At 43.6% G+C, this 17,841-nt stretch overlaps 2 protein-coding genes across 3 annotated transcripts in view; both read right to left on the bottom strand.

Moving 5' to 3' along the window:
• AMFR (autocrine motility factor receptor) overlaps positions 1-3,299 on the bottom strand; it is a 37,395-nt gene extending 34,096 nt beyond the window's left edge. For both annotated transcript variants that reach the window (XM_074968542.1, XM_074968541.1), the window contains exon 1: positions 3,048-3,299. In XM_074968542.1, coding sequence (XP_074824643.1) covers positions 3,048-3,296 — 249 coding nt within the window. In that variant the 5' untranslated portion in view covers positions 3,297-3,299. The remainder of the gene's footprint in view (positions 1-3,047) is intronic.
• A 6,135-nt stretch (positions 3,300-9,434) lies between these two features.
• Positions 9,435-17,718, bottom strand: NUDT21 (nudix hydrolase 21). The gene is made up of 7 exons (XM_074968540.1): positions 17,451-17,718; positions 15,183-15,383; positions 14,043-14,106; positions 12,632-12,721; positions 11,943-12,018; positions 10,989-11,103; positions 9,435-9,850 (listed from the first exon to the last, which is right to left on the bottom strand). Exons 1-7 carry the CDS (start codon positions 17,564-17,566, stop codon positions 9,829-9,831), a joined length of 684 nt encoding a protein of 227 aa, XP_074824641.1. The 5' UTR covers positions 17,567-17,718; the 3' UTR covers positions 9,435-9,828.
• Positions 17,719-17,841: the final 123 nt, after the last annotated feature.

Here is a 17,841-nt window from a genome sequence, read left to right as displayed (position 1 = left end):
GGTTGGTCTGTGCTGAAATTTTCGAAATCTATTTCACCTTGATATTTAAATTGCTGAACGCAAGTCAGAATACTCCAGTCTGAACATGTTCAGTATTGATAGTGACATCATTCATACCAGGTCTGAAAATCTAATAAATAAAACCTATCTGCTTTCTGGAACTGTGCCAGTTAAATCTCTCTGGGATTATAGCTCTTGACAGCCATTTCAATGAAAACTGTAATGAGCAGAAAATACTGAATCGCTTAAACTGGTTTCTCATTTTTTTGCCAACCAATTCTTTTGAACTATATAGGACACAAGAAATGAGAAAAGAAATGATGAGAGGATACATCCTGATAACATAGCACTTTAAAGTGACACAGGGTACAATTTTCCAAAGCACCTAACCAACTTGGGAGCCCAAATCCCATTTTCTAAAGGGACTCAAGAGCCTTTAAATGTCTTTGGCACTTTTGAAAATTTACCCATAGTTAATTTAAAAATCATATATTGTAAATCGATTTACCTACAGACTGGTAACGCCACCTTGGATTACTAAACACAAAGGAATTTAAAAATCTAATATACCCAGTCACTATTTATGTTCTTTGTTGAGTTTTTTTAACTATCAATAGGCATAGACAAAGAAAATCAATGACGTGAGGATAGTCTTTTTATTCTGTTTGTATAGCACCTCACACAGTGGGGTCCTGGTCAATGACTAAGGCTCCGAAGTTCTATGGTAATACAAATAATAATAAATTGTAGTCATTTATAATCACTTCCATTTTCAGGTTCTCATGCTGCATGTTTTGATTTCAGACACTGCAGGTGATTTTTTCTTTTTAAGATTGTGGAAACATTTCTACTCGCCTTAGGTTTTGCAAAATCTTGTTTTTACAACTTTCAAAATTTGGTAGAATCCTCTCTTACAAACATTTATTCCTGAGTATCACGTTTAATATTTTCAGTTGTCTCATTGGCTAATCCCAAAGCGTCACAGACACAGTAAGCACTATTATTTTGTAGTGTCAGGATACCTAAATTGACAAAATCACTTTAAAATTTTAACTTTAAAAATAATTTTCACGTAAAGAGAGAAAGACATTAAAATATTAAATTGAACACAAAACATATACTTTATCCAAGTACAAACTGTGGTGTACACACATAGGTATGCTGCCATAATTAACATATTACTATTTTAGTGACCACAAAGAGAGTCTACAATCTCACTTCTATTTTTTTACACTGAGTTAATGTAAATTAACACAGTCTGAGTCTTGCAAAACCATTGCAGAGACTGGAGGATCGAGAGAGAGAGAGAGCGCGCAAAGCCAATTCCAAAAAATACATAAAAAATCCTTGAAAAGATCAGTAAAGACTAGTAAACCATGATTTCTTGATCTGGGCCCAAAATTTAAAAATTGGGTCCAAGCCAAAAGGGAAAAGTATGTTTTTAACATTAAAACATAAGATTAATTGGTTGTAATTCCTTTTTTAATTTATAAACTGACATCTGCCAAACTGACAGCCATAGAGAGAAATCTCTGCTTAGCAAAAGAACAGATACACTATGAACATGAAAAGAAAAGGAGTACTTGCGGCACATCAGAGACTAACAAATCTGGTGTCCAGATTACTTCTCCCAATCTGACTCAATCCTGACTTGCAGGGACCAGTCCTAAGGGCAAAGTGAGTTAAATTCCTGTGGACTGTTCACACTCTTTGTCCTCTCTGCTGAAGCTAATAACAAGGAAGCCTAACTGGGGAACCAATTTTTGTAATGTAGACATTGGGACTAAATTCTAGGTAAGTTTTCTTCTAGCATGCAAGGCCCAATATAGAAGTTTCTCAATGTTGCTAGTATTGGCTCAAGTCCACCAGTTTTAGCAACATGGGAAGTTGACTGCAGACAGAGCAGTAGTGTTTAGACCCAAACCAGCACTCAAAACGGCACTCCGCCTACTCTACAGCTCCCAAAATTGTGGAGGTTGATGAAGCCAAAATGGTGTTAACAGCAACGAGAAATGTTGAACAATTTCCCTAATGCATGCAAGGTCTAAACAAGTTTACCAGTGCAAACTTGCACCTACTTAACATGTAATTTACATTCCTTTACCACCACCTCTGGCCCAGACAATTTAAATTCTGGTGTAAATCACACTACTGGGCCCAAAACTGATACAGAGGATTTCTGTTTAGTGACTGAGCGTAACCTCTGTAACTGGACCTCAGAAACCAGACTCGGACCATCAGACTCACTTCAGACCAACCAATGACCAGCCTCATCACACAGTAGCAGCTATCAGTCACTACAGACCTAGTCCAGTCAATCCAGCAACCAGCCCCACCACACGAACTACAGCAGGGTGTGTTTGAACCATGGCTGTGCTATTTACACAAGAGTCTGATAGTTGGGGGGGAGGGGGGGGGGGGAATTATTTCCTCCAAGTCTGGGGGACCCTGTTATCCCCAGAGGGAGCTGGAAGCCAAGCCAGGTATTCCTGGGGCCTGGTCCCTAGGGCAACAAGGCAATCGCACCCCCTGGATCCACAGGTCACCGTCCTGCAAAACGAGCCCCCCAACATCACTCATTCCTTCAGGAATACTTACCCCCCACCCCAGCCCAGCTAACCACCCCTCAGCCCTGCCAGGACCCCCCAGCCCCACTGCCCGCCCCACAGGGCCCTCTGTGTCCCCAGCCCCACTACCTGCCCCACAGGGCCCCTCCCGGGCCCCAGCCCCACTACCAGTCCCAGTCCCAGTCCCAGTCCCAGTCCCAGGGCCCCTCCCCCCCCCAACCTCACGACCTGCCCCACAGGGCCCTCAGGTGTCCCCAGCCCCACTCCCCGCCCCCGGCCTTCTCTCCCCCACTCCTCACTACTCGGTCCAGAGCCCCAGCCTCACTGCCCGCCCCCTCCCACTCCCCGCCCCAGGGCTCATTTCCCCCCACTCCCCACACCCTCTCCCACCCCTGGCCCCTCTTCGCCCCAGGGCCCCCTCTCCCCACACTCCCCGCCCCCGGGCCCCCAGCCCCACTGCAGGCCCCGCCCCGCTCTCACCCAGACGCAGAGGCTGTCCGACAGCAGGTAATAGGCGATGTCCAGGGGCAGGGGCCCGGCTCCGCGCGCGGACTCCCCGGCGGACGGCGGCTCCTGCTCCGAGGGCCCCCGGGGCCCGGGCTGCCCGGCGGGGCCCTGGCTGAGGGCGCGGTAGGCGCTGACGACGCTGCCGAGCAGCCCCAGCGCGCTGAGCCCCGTGTAGGTGCGGAGGCTGGGCCAGGGGAAGCGCTCCAGGAAGAGCAGCGGCATCGCGGCCACGGGCCTCCACCGCTTCCCAGCGCCCGGCCTGTCCCCCGCGCCCCCGGCCCGCCCCGCCGCCTCCTCCTCTCCCCCGCGGCCTAACGCTCCCTCCCGCCCCGCGGCTCTCCCGCCGCCGCCCGATCAGCCCCCCGCGGACGCCGCTGCGGGCCCCGACTCGCTGGCCCTCCGCGGGCTCCTCCTTCCTCCCTGCGCCGGGCCTGGGCGGGCGCCTCCCCCTGGGGCCGCCCCAGCCCCGCCGCCGCGTCCCGGGCCTGCCCGCCGCCGATCGCCCAGCACCGCCCCCCGGCTGTCTGGAAGGGCCTACGGGGGTGCGGGGATTACTGGGGCGGAGGCGGGGGGGGACACGCCGAGCCTGTGAAGTAGCTGGGGAGGGAGGCTAATGGGGCGGGGAGGCGAGTGGAGGGGGGGCGGATGCTGTTTGATTTCCTTCAGTAGGCACCGCAAAGAAAAGTGCCGTGAAAAGAGCCAAGGAAAGTCGCCTCTGCCCTTTCCCCGGCGGCAGCGATTGATTTGCCAAGTTCCCAGTCGGGGCTGGCTCCTTGCAGGAGCTGCAGACCGAAGTAAACACTGTGTATAACGTGGGGTAATGCAACCCCCTGGGGAGGGGGAAGCGACAGGGCCGAGAAGTGGGGCCATCCCTGTGTTTTCCCGCAGCATGGACCTTGAGGCAGCAATGAGGATGTGAAAGACTTAGAGGTTTTTCAGCCTTTTCCACACCCAGGGTGAACTCAGGGTCAGCTTTTTAAATGTATTTAGGTACCTAAAGATGCAGATGAACGCCTAGAGGGATTATCAAAAAGGACCTAGGCACCCAACTGGCATCCGGGCATCTTTGAAAAATCCCCCTAGGCACCCAAATACCTTTGAAAGTCTGGTCTGAGTCCTTTGGAGGTTAGCGGGTATGGCAAAAGCATGGAAGCCAGACCTAGTCTCTCCCTCTCTAATTAGTGTGCTTCAACAATTCTTTATACATTGTAGAAATGTTGCCTATTGCACTGTGTCAGGGTCGAGTGCAGCCTCACTGCCAAGTCTCTGTCCTGGGGTGGGGCGGGGTGAGACTGCAGAGTAATCTCCCACCTCCATGCAACCAGTGACCTGTGCTCCTGACTGCTATGTTGGAGCCTCCACATTTATTTATTGACAAATAAAATTTGCAGAATTTTAAAATATTGTGCACAGAATTTTTAATTTTTGGGTGCAGAGTCCCCTCAGAAATATGGGGTGCTGTGGAGCTGTGATGGTGGGACTGAGAGGAAGGTGATGGGCAGTTGGGAGGTCTATGGGCGGGGGCGCTGGGCAAGCGGTGTGGTGTGCAGGGTGCTGTGCAGTTGTGGTGGGAGGCCAGCGGGAGAGGTCTCTGGGAGGAGTGGGGGCTGGGCATAGAAATCTGTGATGGAGGTCTCTGGACGAGAGGGCACTGGGCAGGGTGGGCCGTGTGGTGCGGGCCTGCCCTCAAGGGGAAGGGGCATGCTGGCAGCATAGGGCTGGGCAGGCCAGTGTGCGTCTGGCAGCTGCAGGTTTGTAAACAGTGCCCTGCTGCTGAGCTGTGTAGAGCAGGGATGCTCCCACCACGCTGTGCCTCATAGCCCCAGCCCGCCCTTCATGCTGGAGCCTGACCAACCCGTCCCCCTGCACCTTGCCCCATGGGGGCCCACAAATATGTTTGGCACCAGGCCCACAAAATGTTAATCCAGCCCTGGCAGGCAATTGCCCTGCTTGCCACCCCCTAACACCAGCCCTGCACTTGCAACCTCCCTAACCCCATCCCAGGTTGAGAAACACTGATATAGTCTATAGAGCAGTATAAACAAGTCATTGTCCTTATGATATTTTAGTTTGTACTGACTTCATTAGTGCTTTTTATGCCGCCTGTTGTAAAACTAGGCAAATATCCAGATGAGTTGATGTGCCCTCTGGAAGACCTCTGCGTACCCACAGTGGTATGTGTATCCCTAGTCGAGAACCACTGCTTAAAAATAAATGTAATGTGTGTCAAGATGCTGGCATGACAGCCATGGAGAACTGAAGTTTTTCCACATACAGCCGTACCAGTGTGCCGCAACCTGACCCTGAAGGAACCACGAGTAGGGTTGAGGAAAGAGCTGTCCTGATATTTAGTCTCTATCCTATGAAACTTCATTGAAACGAGTGAGATATCCATTGTGAACTAGACGGAGGTCCAACTCATTTCACATAGGCCAAACAACCACCAGCTAGCTGTCAATTAATCACAGTTAACTCATGATTAACTCAAAAAATTAATCCCAATTAAAAAATTAATAGTGATTAATTGCAATTTTAATCACACCGTTAAACAATAGAATACCAATTGAAATTTATTAAATTTTTTGGATATTTTTCTATATTTTCAATTACAACACACAATACAAGGTGTAGAGCGCTCACTTTATATTATTTTCATTACAAATATTTGCACAGTAAAAATGATAAAAGTAGTACTTCTCAACTCACCTCATACAAGTACTATAGTGCAATCTCTTTATCGTGAAAGTGAAACTTACAAATGTAGAGTTTTTTTGGTTATATAACTGCACTCAAAAAAACAAAAAAAAGTGTAAAACTTTAGAGCCTACAAATCCACTCAGTTCTACTTCTTTTTCAGCCAATCGCTAAGACAAAAGTTTGTCTACTTTTACAGGAGATAATGCTGCCCACTTCTTATTTACAATGTCACCTGAAACTGAGAACAGGTGTTCGCATGGCACTTCTTTAGCTGGCATTGCAAGGTATTTACATGCCAGATATGCTAAACATTCGTATGCCCCTTCATGCTTCAGCCACCATTCCAGATGACATGCTTTCATACTGATGATGTTCACTAAAAAAAATAATACATTAATTAAATTTGTGACTGAACTCCTTGGGGGAGAATTTTATGACTCCTGCTCTTTTAACTGCATTCTACCATATATTTCATGTTATAGCAGACTCAGACAATGACCCAGCACCTGTTGTTCATTTTAACAATGCTTTCGCAGCAGATTTGACAAAACACAAAGAAGGTACCACTGTGAGATTTCTAAAGATAGCTACAGCACTCAACCCAAGGTTTAAGAATCTGAAGTGTCTTCCAAAATCTGAGAGGAACGAGGTGTGGTGCATGCTTTCAGAAATCTTAAAAGAGCAACACTCCGATGCAGAAACTACAGAACCCGAACCACCAAAAAAGAAAATCAACCTTCTGCTGCTGGCATCTGACTCAGATAATAAAAATGAACATGCGTTGGTCCGCACTGCTTTGGATCGTTATCGAGCAGAACCCATGATCAGCATGGATACATGTCCTCTGGAATGGCAACTGAAGCATGAGGGAACATATGAATCTTTAGCGCATTTGGCATGTAAATATCTTGCGATGCCGGCTACAAACAGTGCCATATGAACGCCTGTTCCTACTTTCAGTTGATACTGTAAGCAAGCGGGCAGCATTATCTTCTGCAAATGTAAACAAACTTGTTTGTGTGAGCCATTGGCTGAAGAAGTAAGACTGAGTGGACTTGTAGGCGCTAAAGTTTTATGTTTTATTTTTTAATGCAGGTTTTTTGTACATAATTCTACAACTGTAAGTTCAACTTTCATGATAGAGATTGCACTACCGTACTGGTATTAGGTGAATTGAAAAAAAATACTATTTCTTTTGTTTTTTTCACATATTTGTAATAAAAAAATAAAGTGAGCACAATACACTTTGTGTTGTAATTGAAATCAATATATTTAAAACATAGAAAACTTCCAAAAATATTTAAATAAATTATATTCTATTATTAACAGCCCTATTAATCGTGATTAATTTTTTTAATCACTTCACAGCCCTAGCTTATTTTTAACTCCCACGTGTAAGGTTTATTTGTTGAGTTTTCTTAGCTTTTAAAATGGTCACCCAATTGCTAATTCGGAGGAACTGGGTTTATGTTTTTTGCCACATGATGGCACTGAAGCAGTAGTCCATTTTGCAATTTTATTTTTGCAGTCAATATTGGTTAGCGTCCACCAGAGTGGAAAAAAGGGGAACTGGTTGTTCCTTCAAATTAGTAGTACATCATACCACATCGTCCAAGTATTTAAAACTAATTAGTCTTATTTTCTGTACCACTGCGAGGCTCATGTAATATTAAAATTCCTACCCTTCTTAGGCTGTTATGTCAAACTTAATTACCTGTATCCTTCATGGCAATTCTTGTATCAAACACTCAGTATTTATTTTTAAATGCCATTTGCAAGAATTTATTTGGCATGCAGCTTTGGCTGCTCCACCAGTTCTATTTTTTGCTTATTACAGTCCAGCAAGAGATTTTCCTCAGCAACTACATGACAACTTACACTCTTGTTCTCTGTTCAGGTCTAGGATGTTAAAAAGTGTGAATTAAAAATTGCAACAGGCATTATGTAGACCCTCTCAGACAGCAAATTTAACATTTAATCACCTACCCCTTATTTTAGACCCAAGTTTATCTCCCTTGTTTTTTTATGGTAAATCATTCCTCAAAAATGAGGAAACAGAAATTAAGACTCATTATTTACATTAAGTTCATACTAAGCCTGGGCTTTTCAGAGGATCAAAGATTTTTCTCCACTCCTTTCTCTCCTTGTTACAAAAGTTACTAGATGCTCTTTCCACTTTGTGTTCATATTCCCTAACCCTGCATCAAACATCCACACAACATACCCTCAACTGCAACTCCCACAGACTGCAGGACTCAGTTCCCCTGCTCATCATCACAAGGTAGATCCTCCAAAGCCATCAGGTTAGCAGAGGGTGGACCTTTCTCACCTGTAGTAATGTCAAAAGCTAGAAGCTGGGACACAGACTATTAGCTAATTCTTCTGGGGACAGCTACAATAGCAATCAGCTTCTGTCTTAGGGAGCAATACAGCCAAAACAGAATTTAGAATTAATCCGTAAGTTTAATATCCCAACTGGGGGTTTCTCCCAAAATGTTGCCTCTCCTTACAAAGTACAGTTTAGATGTGGAGAAGTTCAGTAGTAATTTAAGGAAAAGTGAGACCGGGAAGAGACTTCGTAGTACAGGTTAATGATGGGGCAGGAAGCCAAGGGCAGTTTTCAAATCTGGTGCCTAAAACTAAACTCCTAAATAGAAGTGACCTGAGATTCTGAGCAGCTGCAGTTCCTATCGACTTTTGTGAGTGCTCTGCACCTCAGAAAATAAAACCAATTTATTCAGAAGCCTAGCTTTAGGCATGAAGTATGTAGTCAGTTTTTTAAATAAAGTTCCAATACAATAGAGTCCCCATATCTCCTCCCCCTCCTCAACATTTCAGCACAATATATTTTAAGGCAGTTTTGTTTAAATTGTCTTTTTTGTTCCTAGTGTAGCTCAGACATATTGTGTAAATTAGCCATTAGTCCATATTATGGAGGGATATGGTACCATTAGGAAATCACTTGACATGTATTGTTTTAGTGTACCCTTTATTCCAATTTATAGAAGATACCTTTTAAAAAATAATTTGACACACCCAAAAAAGAGAATCCTAGTTGTTTGGATATGTTTAATACAGGCAGTAGATTGAGGTAAATTGAGAAAATGAAATCCCCGAGCCTCAATGATCCTTTTAAGAAGAAACAAGTATACAGTTAAACTATAGGAGCTCTGCTCAGTAAAGAGACAGCTCCCAGGGATTGGACAGATACATATTCAATGCAGTTACCAATCTAAATTCAGTTCTACAGCCCTGCCCCCATGACCAATCAGAAAAGTGCTCCTTTAAGGCTCTTTAGGGTATTTTCCTATTTTACCTGGATCCCATTAATATAGGACAGTCCCATGAAAGGTTTTCTGATTGAAATCACTCCAGATCACTCCACTGAGATCACCAGTAATGAGCAGTGGAGTTCACACACCAGTCAACATCAGTTTCACTTATAGCAATGGCCCACCTTGCCAGTTAGCATTTCCATTCTAATCATAAGGCAGATTACTGGGCTACTGTTTTTTAAATCACTCATACCTTAACTCTGAGTACTATTTTCTCTTAAAGGTTTCAGACTCTCATCAGGATAGTTCCCCCATGTGAGCTTTTTGCTCATGAAAGCACAAGCTTGAATGCTCAGTTAACATACTGGGCCCTCCCTGAAATGTTTCCCCTCCCCTGCCATTATCTAGACCTACTGTTTCCCTCAACCGATACCCTGGAAGAAAGCATTTGCTTTAATTTCTCACCCATCTTCAGTAACACATTCCAAATAGCTGTAATATAAGAAATAGATAAACATAATCCAATCTATTTTGTTTAATGTTGTACAAAAAAACTGATGACTATTACAATGAAAAGTGATTAAAACACTGAATCACATTCGCCATCCCACTATCTACACAGTTGAGATTCACTTTGCTATTCAGACAATAGAAAGTTTAGCGGTTTTCAGGAAAAAAAAAAGAAAAAAAATCCTTGCGTCACATGTATTCTTCCCTCTACATCTTAAAGCTGTGCTCACAGAGACGGCTTCTTCTACCCCACTCTTCAGGTATATGGGAATTCAGTTGTAAATAAAATTGAATCTAAAATAAAAAACAGTTATACCATGCAAGAGATTTACTTTCATCACTTATATGTAGAAGGCAATTAAAATGAGTTGTGCGCACAACATTTTATTTCTGAGCTAAACAAACTCACATCTGACAGAAAGCAAAGATGAGATTTCCAGTCAAGAAGTATTTGTACCTCAGCCAGTAATTGTCAACACCAGGTAGACCCTAACCTCACCTTTACATACAAGTATAGTAAGAGATCCAATCCTATAGAACTAATTCTTCTTGAACCTTCAAAATTGGCTTTTCTCTGACAGAGAAGCTATGCGAGTTTTGTTTCCATGGGGGGAGGCTGGAGGGGGAGTCTTATAGTGTGGAAGAAAATTGCTATTGGACAAATACTGCATATGTCCGGTGTCAGACTTGAACAAGAAGCTTCACACAAGAGTTATAAACTCTTAAAACTGAAGTTTGCAGAGTGAACACAGAGACCATTATGTACGAAATAGCAAATCTTCTTTGTACTGCGTCAAGTATGTATTGATCTTAATTTTCAGATGTCCTTGCTTTTAACAACTGCTTAAGAACCCAAGTTTAGAGATTTGGGACTTCAGCTCTGATTAAGCTATTGCAAGTAGTGTAGTGATTAACAGTAATAAAACCTGTGCCTGCTTAAAGATCAGCATTTTGTTAGTTTCTTGGAAGAGACTTCCTTTGTGGTCTTTACATAGGAAAAGTGAAAATTACACCAACAGTTGCAAAGGCTGAAAGCAGATAAATTGGGAGATAAAAATAAAGAGTAAGAATGGTACAAGCCTTTTAGGATGGTACCAGTTCTGACATCTCAAAGGTTTTTCCATGCAACCGGGTGGACGTGACTGGTAAAGAATGGAACCTCTTTTACTGACAGTTGACAAATTACACTGTGGGTTGCACGGCAAGTTACTTGAGTAGATGCTCAACACCACCACAGGTGACACGAAGAGTAAGATCAGTGAACTCTCAAGCCTGATGAGGTACAAACTATTTTCAGTAAAGGAGAAGGCTAAGGAATGCATATTTCTTATCTGAATGGCAGTGATGCACCTCAAATATATTATAAAAATACTGAGAAATTTATTAGTCAGCATAGTAGCTGTTTATACTGTGAATCTGCAGCATACTATACCTGCTCAAAAGCTGAGGAAGGCTGGAAATGATAGGTCCATATCCTGGGGCATTGTCATAGAGCTCAAACAACGGTGCAGCTACCAACTTGTAATTTTTTGGGACCGCAAACAAAGCTAAAAATGAATCCAAGTTAGTATTAACAATGGAAAAGTTGTTTCAAACAATTTCAAACTATGGTTTCACTGAGGGCCCCTCCCCCCTTTAAATACAAAATCACTTCACTGTCATCCAAAACTACAGTGTTCCAATGGACTTATTTTACACAGTTAGAGGTGAAGCTTTAATGCTGGGATTTTGTACATATGCACTCCTATCCCACCTATTATCCTGGCAAAGGATCCCAGTTTATGAGGATTAAAAATCAGGGTGGATTTAAAAACAAAAACAAAAAAACAAAAAAAAAAAAAACACCACACAACCTCAAGAAAATTGGATATTTTTACTCAAACATTTTATAAATTGGTTTTATTTAAATTATATATAAAAATCCTATTTAAAATTTAATTTGAAATTGACAGTCTGTGTCAGTGGAAGATTGAAAGATTATCTCTTTCACCCACAGATATTGGTTCAATAGAAGATATTACCTCACCCACTTTGTCAGCCTATGTTGTGGCCTAAAAAGTTAATTTAAATTATTTTAATAGATTATAGTAAGTACAAAAAAACCCAAACAGTACATGCTTGCTGCCAAGTTTTAAAGAACTAGTCATTGACTACATTTTAATTATTTTTGCATTCGGGGCATGAGATCCTTTATTTCTCCCACCCCATTCTCTTTAGCAGAACGCTTATGAAACTTTGTTTATGGACCTTGCTTTACAGATGACAAGCCTGTTTTCATCAATTTAACACCACATTTGTTTTCAATATGAAATGTGTAATTGTCGTCTCAGTAGTTACACACACAAAAATAAAACATGGATTAGAACCTCTGTCTACAAATGCTTACCCTTTTCCTGCAGCTGAACCAAGAAGAGCTTTTTGTGCTCTTTAGGTTTTGTAATGTGAGCTGGAATATATGGATACTGAGGGGGAAAAAAAGTTTAATTAGTTTGTACAGCACTCTGAAAGTACACAGTGATCTGTAAGTGCTTCTTAAAGAATCAGGAATGAGTCACAGAGAAGGACAATCGCCACATATGACGAAAAGGAACTACCTCGGATACAACTTTATTCACCTTTTTTAAAACTATATTATAAAACATTACGAAAGACACTGAGCCCCCACAGTTAAATTTTCAAAGTCTAGAAAACATTGGCAGTCTCAAAATGAGATCACCATATGAAACTAGGAAACAGGTAAGAACAATCCAGGACAGCAAGAGAAACTGAACCACAGTGCCAAGCACGTTATCGTCACTAAACAATTAAAAATAAAGTTTAAAGGGAGATGATATTCTTTAACGGACACCACATTCTGGAAAAACAAAGCCCCAACTGTAGTTGCAGCAAAAGGAACAAAGTGCAGCCAGCAAAAAGGAATAATTCTTGAAGCAAACAAAAAACCCCAACAAAAGAAACCTGACATGCCATGGCTGCCCAAATAAGTTGATTAGTATACGGACTCAGTTTTTTGCAGAAACATACCTTGCTAATTATTTTTTAATCATCAAAATTTATGCAGGGATGGACACTCACCTGTGGAGGTTCAAAGTTTGGTCTCCACCAGTTACCAATGCAGTCATCAATCACCCAGTCTTGCTGAACTCCATCCTGGCGTCCCAGTATCTGTCAAAATCCAGTTGCAGTCAAAAAACTTCTACATGTGCCATTGCTAGTGCTCTTAGGAACCAGATACTTGAAGCATTAAGGGATGCTGTAATAAGGGTTTAACGCAATTCAGAGCCAAGCTAAAGTAGTCTTATATTAGCGTTAGAATCCTTGTGTACTAACCAATATGTTGATAGATATATGGTCCTCATGTTCCAGACAAAGCATAAAACTAGGCCTAGCTACATTTCTCAGAGAGGGATTTTGCACGCTCCCGAGAGATGCAGCTATGCTGATGTAACTTTTCAGCGTAGATCAGCCTTTACAAACATTTTTTGAAAATATGGTTCACAAATGCAATTGAGTGTAATTGACCCCAAGAGCTAGAATATAAAGCCATTTAATCAGAACTCGCAGGAGTTGTCTAAGTAATGTATTCTCCCGGGTGTATAAATTAAGCACCTAGTTCAGGATACCAGAGGACAACTGAATTGGATGCAGTCATCCACAATGAGGCCCTGATCATTGATTGGGTCTGTCTATCACCGCCATATCTGAGCAACATAATCGGATGTATTTATCCTCACAGTACCCCTGTGAAGTAGAGATGTGTTAACCCCATTTTACAGATGGGAAACTGAGGCACGGAGAGGCTAAGGAGAGACCTGTCTAAGGTTGTGCCAGGTCACAGAGGAAAGTCTGCAGTGAACAGGGAATTGAACCCCGGTCCCTCAAGTCCTAGTCTAGTACCCTAAGTACTGGACAACTCTGCTTCTCTCTGGCAGAGACGGATTGCAGTTTTCTCAGGCCCTGGGCCAGGAGCAAGCGGAAGCCCCCTGCTCCACCAGCCCAGCTTCTGCCGGGGACAGGGCTTCCCCGCTCCACCCGCCACTCCAACCAGGGACGGGGTCACAGCACGAGGGCTTGCCCCACTCCCCTGTGGGAGTGCCAAGTGGTTGGAGTGAGGCAAGCCCACGCACCTAGACGCGCTCCCACAGGAGCACCAAGCAGGCAGAGCAGGTCAGGGTGCCAGGGAGCCCATTGTTCTGGGGACCCCCAATTGGCTGGTGCCCCTGGGCACGGGCCCTGTTGGCCCAGCGGCTAATCCACCACTGCTCTCTGGCACTATCATAATACAAATATACGAATGAAGTAGTATATCATACTATATGAACTACCAGAAAGAAGTTAGTTGGGAATCACTGAAGCACTCAAAAGGCTAGGAATGGCAAAAAGCCTATTTATAATGTTTTGGCTAAAAAACATACAAGAATTATTCAACATTCAATTGCATTTGGAGATCAACTGTAACAAGAAAAGAAAAATGAAGACAATATACCTCTGTCATTAAACGTTTGAGTCCTTCTACCTCATCTTCTCCTGGATTGAGTTCACCACCTGGTCTGTGAAAAATTAATGATGAGAGCTAATGTTATATCTTTTATTTTATTTACAGATATATTCACAGGTAAGTTTAAGGGAGTCTCAGTTCTTCAGTTTTAGGAATTTACAAACTTACTTGCAAGCTCTTAACAGAAGAAATAGTCAAAGAATCTGAACTTTCAAATTTCACCTTACTGGATTTATTACAACTTCAAAACTAAATAGAGTAGCATGCATGGTCACTATGTTTTTTGAGTCGATCACCTCCAATTAGTTTTTTCATGGATAAAATGACTTATTTTCAGTAAAACGTGATAAACAACAACATGCACTGTTCCTACTAGGACTTTGCAAAAGGACACAGTTTAGCTACAAAATTTAATAGAAATGGCCTAATGATTTGAGAAAAATGGGAAAAGGGTAGGTTTGGGCTGTAAGCATTGCGCCTGCATTTGTTTTAACCCAACCCCCCCCCCCCCCCCCCAAAAAAAAAAAAAAAACAACACACACACCACACTTGTAGGAGTGCACAAAAACTAGAAGGTAAACTACTGTGGGCGGATAATCCTGCTCTGGTCTGGATAACCCATCAGGTCTTTCCCACCTCTAATTCAGAATTGTGTGAAATTTACAAGAATTCATCTACTTTCTCTTTCCATATCAAGAAAAGCATAGCAAGGAAACAGGATAATCTATAAGCAGCTACATGTTTAAAATTCAGCCTCAATGACTTAAGATGTTAACTGAGTGTGTTTATACATGATCTATCTTCATCATGTCTCTTCATTCAGGGACAATAATAATTACTGGTGATGAATTCTAAAAACATCGCCTGTTGATAATGTGTACTACAATGAAGACTAGAAGTCAGCACACTTAATAGCACCTCATCATCAATTTTCTGCAGGAGAGAGATGATTCAGAATGTTTCCCTGTATAAACATTTGCAACAGCTGGATTTCACACTTCAATCCATGCTCCATTAGCACAGCTGAGCAGCTTGTACACTTGCTGTACGACTAATCTGGTATTTGGTAATGCTTTGTGATTCTACTAAATGTTACTGTAATGTCAAGTTCCAACAATATACACTTACAGTTTGAAGAATGTTGTACCTAGCTGCAACAGTAACACATGGGGCAGCCTATGCTCGTGAACAATCAGAACACCCTCTACAGTCCGCCTCATTCCAATCTTGTCAAATTCTTCCCTCATGCGCTGAAACCGGGCTGCCACTGAACTGTCCTTCTCATAAAGGGGCTCCTTCGTGCCAAATGTATAATTTGTAAGTGGGTACCTGGGGGGGGGGGATTAAAAAAAAACAAAACACACATATTACTATGTCATGAAGACTAATCCAGATCTCACATGCACAAGTGCACAGTACTTTATCTTGAGGATCAGCTACTGCAGTTGCACAGTTAGCGATCACTGATTTCAAAATATTTATGATTTAGGCTCCACTTATGTGAGAGACTGTCCCTCTGCCACCACAAGAGTTAACTGCTGGGTCACACTCAGTAACTGGTCCTGGGTTTGAAGCTTTCTGCAAATGGCAGTAAGAGACTCAGGTAAAGAGCCCATACCTCTGTGACCAACTGAATCTCTGAAACCAACTGCCTGAGTTAGGAGAGATCTTAAACTTGTCGTTTAAAAAATCTGTTTAACAGACTTTTGAACACTCATTCTAACAACAGGGAATGGGTTTGTTAATAAGCAGGGGACATTCCATTACATTTTGTTGATTTGTACTTGATTTTATCGATCTGTGATATGCAGGTGCTTTGATGAAATATGCCAATATACATTTATAAATAAGTCACAGTTCAATTTAATGACTATTAGGATAATTATAAACATTCAACTTGAAATCTGTCTTTTTTAGGTTCTTCTTTTCTACAACCTTAATCTTAGATACAGCTTCCCAAATTCACTGCTACTTTGGAATTCCCTCCACCCCAGCCCCAGCCCCAGCCCCCCTCCCCTGCCCAGAAACCACAAAGGCTAGCCCTCTGAATACCAAAGCCTGCTCTCATGCATACTGCTATTCTATAAGCATCTCTAGTTTTAGAAGCTCTTAATGAACATCCTCTTAAATCCATGTCCCTTGTTTCCGATCACTGGTGTCTTCATTATCCACTTTACCATTCTCTTGCATTTTCTCCTCTTTATCTGTAGCTTTAGGATTTCATCACTACTTTCTTCTTACACTTAATTTATTCCAAAGTCTTAAATTCCAATTCAGTCTCTAAAATAAGATTATATTTGCCATACAGCAATGCTGTCCACTTTATAAATGTATCATATTCTTTAACCTGGGTCCAAAAAAAAAAAATCCACCTGTACTGATAACACAAATTCCGAAGAATCACAACTTCCTGTTGATTTTTTTCCCTCCAGAAAGAAACCCTGTACATTAACATTTTCACTTTTTAAAATGAGTCATCCCTTTGGGCTGTAAGGATAAACTCAACTATATAAAAAGTGATGCACGACTGTCTTTTTGAGTGTTTAATTGTTAACGGTTGAGTATTACATTTGTTATTTGCTGTTACTGCAACTTCACAAATCTACCTATCAAAGAAGAAAGCACCAGAATGTGCTGTCCATTGTAAAACAAAGATTGCTTCAGGAGATGGCCCACTAAGGCAGTTACACAAAGAAAATATTTTTATTGCACATTAGCACATACATCTTTGATACTCGGTGTAAACCATGTTGCATCCTGCAGCTCCCAGTAGTCCAGATATTACATATTTTTACTGTACAGTCAGCAAACACTAAACAGTGAACACACGTGGGGTACAAACGTCTATGTCCCATAGTCAAGCTCAGATACTACAGCGGCAGATGCAATGCAAAAACTTAAGTAGAACAAATGTGCAGGGCTCCCAAAGTAACATGCTCTTAAATTTCACTAGATCTACACCTCCAGCCTCTCTTCAGAGACTGAAACTCTCCTCCAGACCATGAGCCCGCAAAGAGGCCCCCCCAGTTACCCAGCGAGTTCAGCCCTCCCCAGCGTGCGCGGATGGGGTTAGGAGGGAACTCCTCCCTGCGGGTCGGGGGTGCCCCCAGGGGGAGGTGGGGCTGAGGTACAAGCAGGGGGATGGGAAGGAAGCGTTGGTGGCTTTCTCCAGCGTCAGCAGCGCCCGGGGACTGAGGGGATTTTCTCCCTCCCCCGGGAGCTGGGGCGGGTCTCTCCCAGAAATTCAAGGGGGGTGGGGGGGGTGCAGGGAGGGCTGGGGCACGAGGCTGGCCGGGGCCTCCCCCCCCCGGGGGCCGGGCAGTCGCAGGCGGATGCCCTGGCCCCGCGGGAGCCGGGGGAAGGGGGTGCGGGGCCGCCCGCGGGCCGGGCACTCACAGGTTGATGGTCCGCTCCAGCGTGAGCGGCTTGGTCTGCTGGATGTATTTGTTGCCGAACTGGTTCACCCCGCGGGGCCAGCCGGTCTGCGAGCGGTTGGGCGGCACCACGGACATGGTAGCGCGGCGGGCGGGGCTGGGTCACTGCTGCTCAGCGGCGGGAGCAGCGTCCACCATTAACATCCCCGCCAGGCCTCACACACACCGCCAGTGGCTGCGCCGGAACCGCCTGCCCGCGCGCCGGAAAGGGGAACCATAGAGACGAAGGCACAGAGCGCCGAGACCATAGAGCGCGGCTACGGCTCCTCTTCCGCCGCCCGCCTTTCTAGCCGCTCAACCCGCTCCCGCCGCAGGATCCTTCAGCGTCCCTATTGGCTGCTGTAGCCTTGCCC

The sequence above is a fragment of the Natator depressus genome, chromosome 12 (assembly GCF_965152275.1).
Source record: "Natator depressus isolate rNatDep1 chromosome 12, rNatDep2.hap1, whole genome shotgun sequence".
Classification (NCBI taxonomy): Eukaryota; Metazoa; Chordata; order Testudines; family Cheloniidae; genus Natator; species Natator depressus.
The sequence above is the reverse complement of the archived record's forward strand: the minus strand, read 5'-3'. Positions and strand labels throughout refer to the sequence as shown.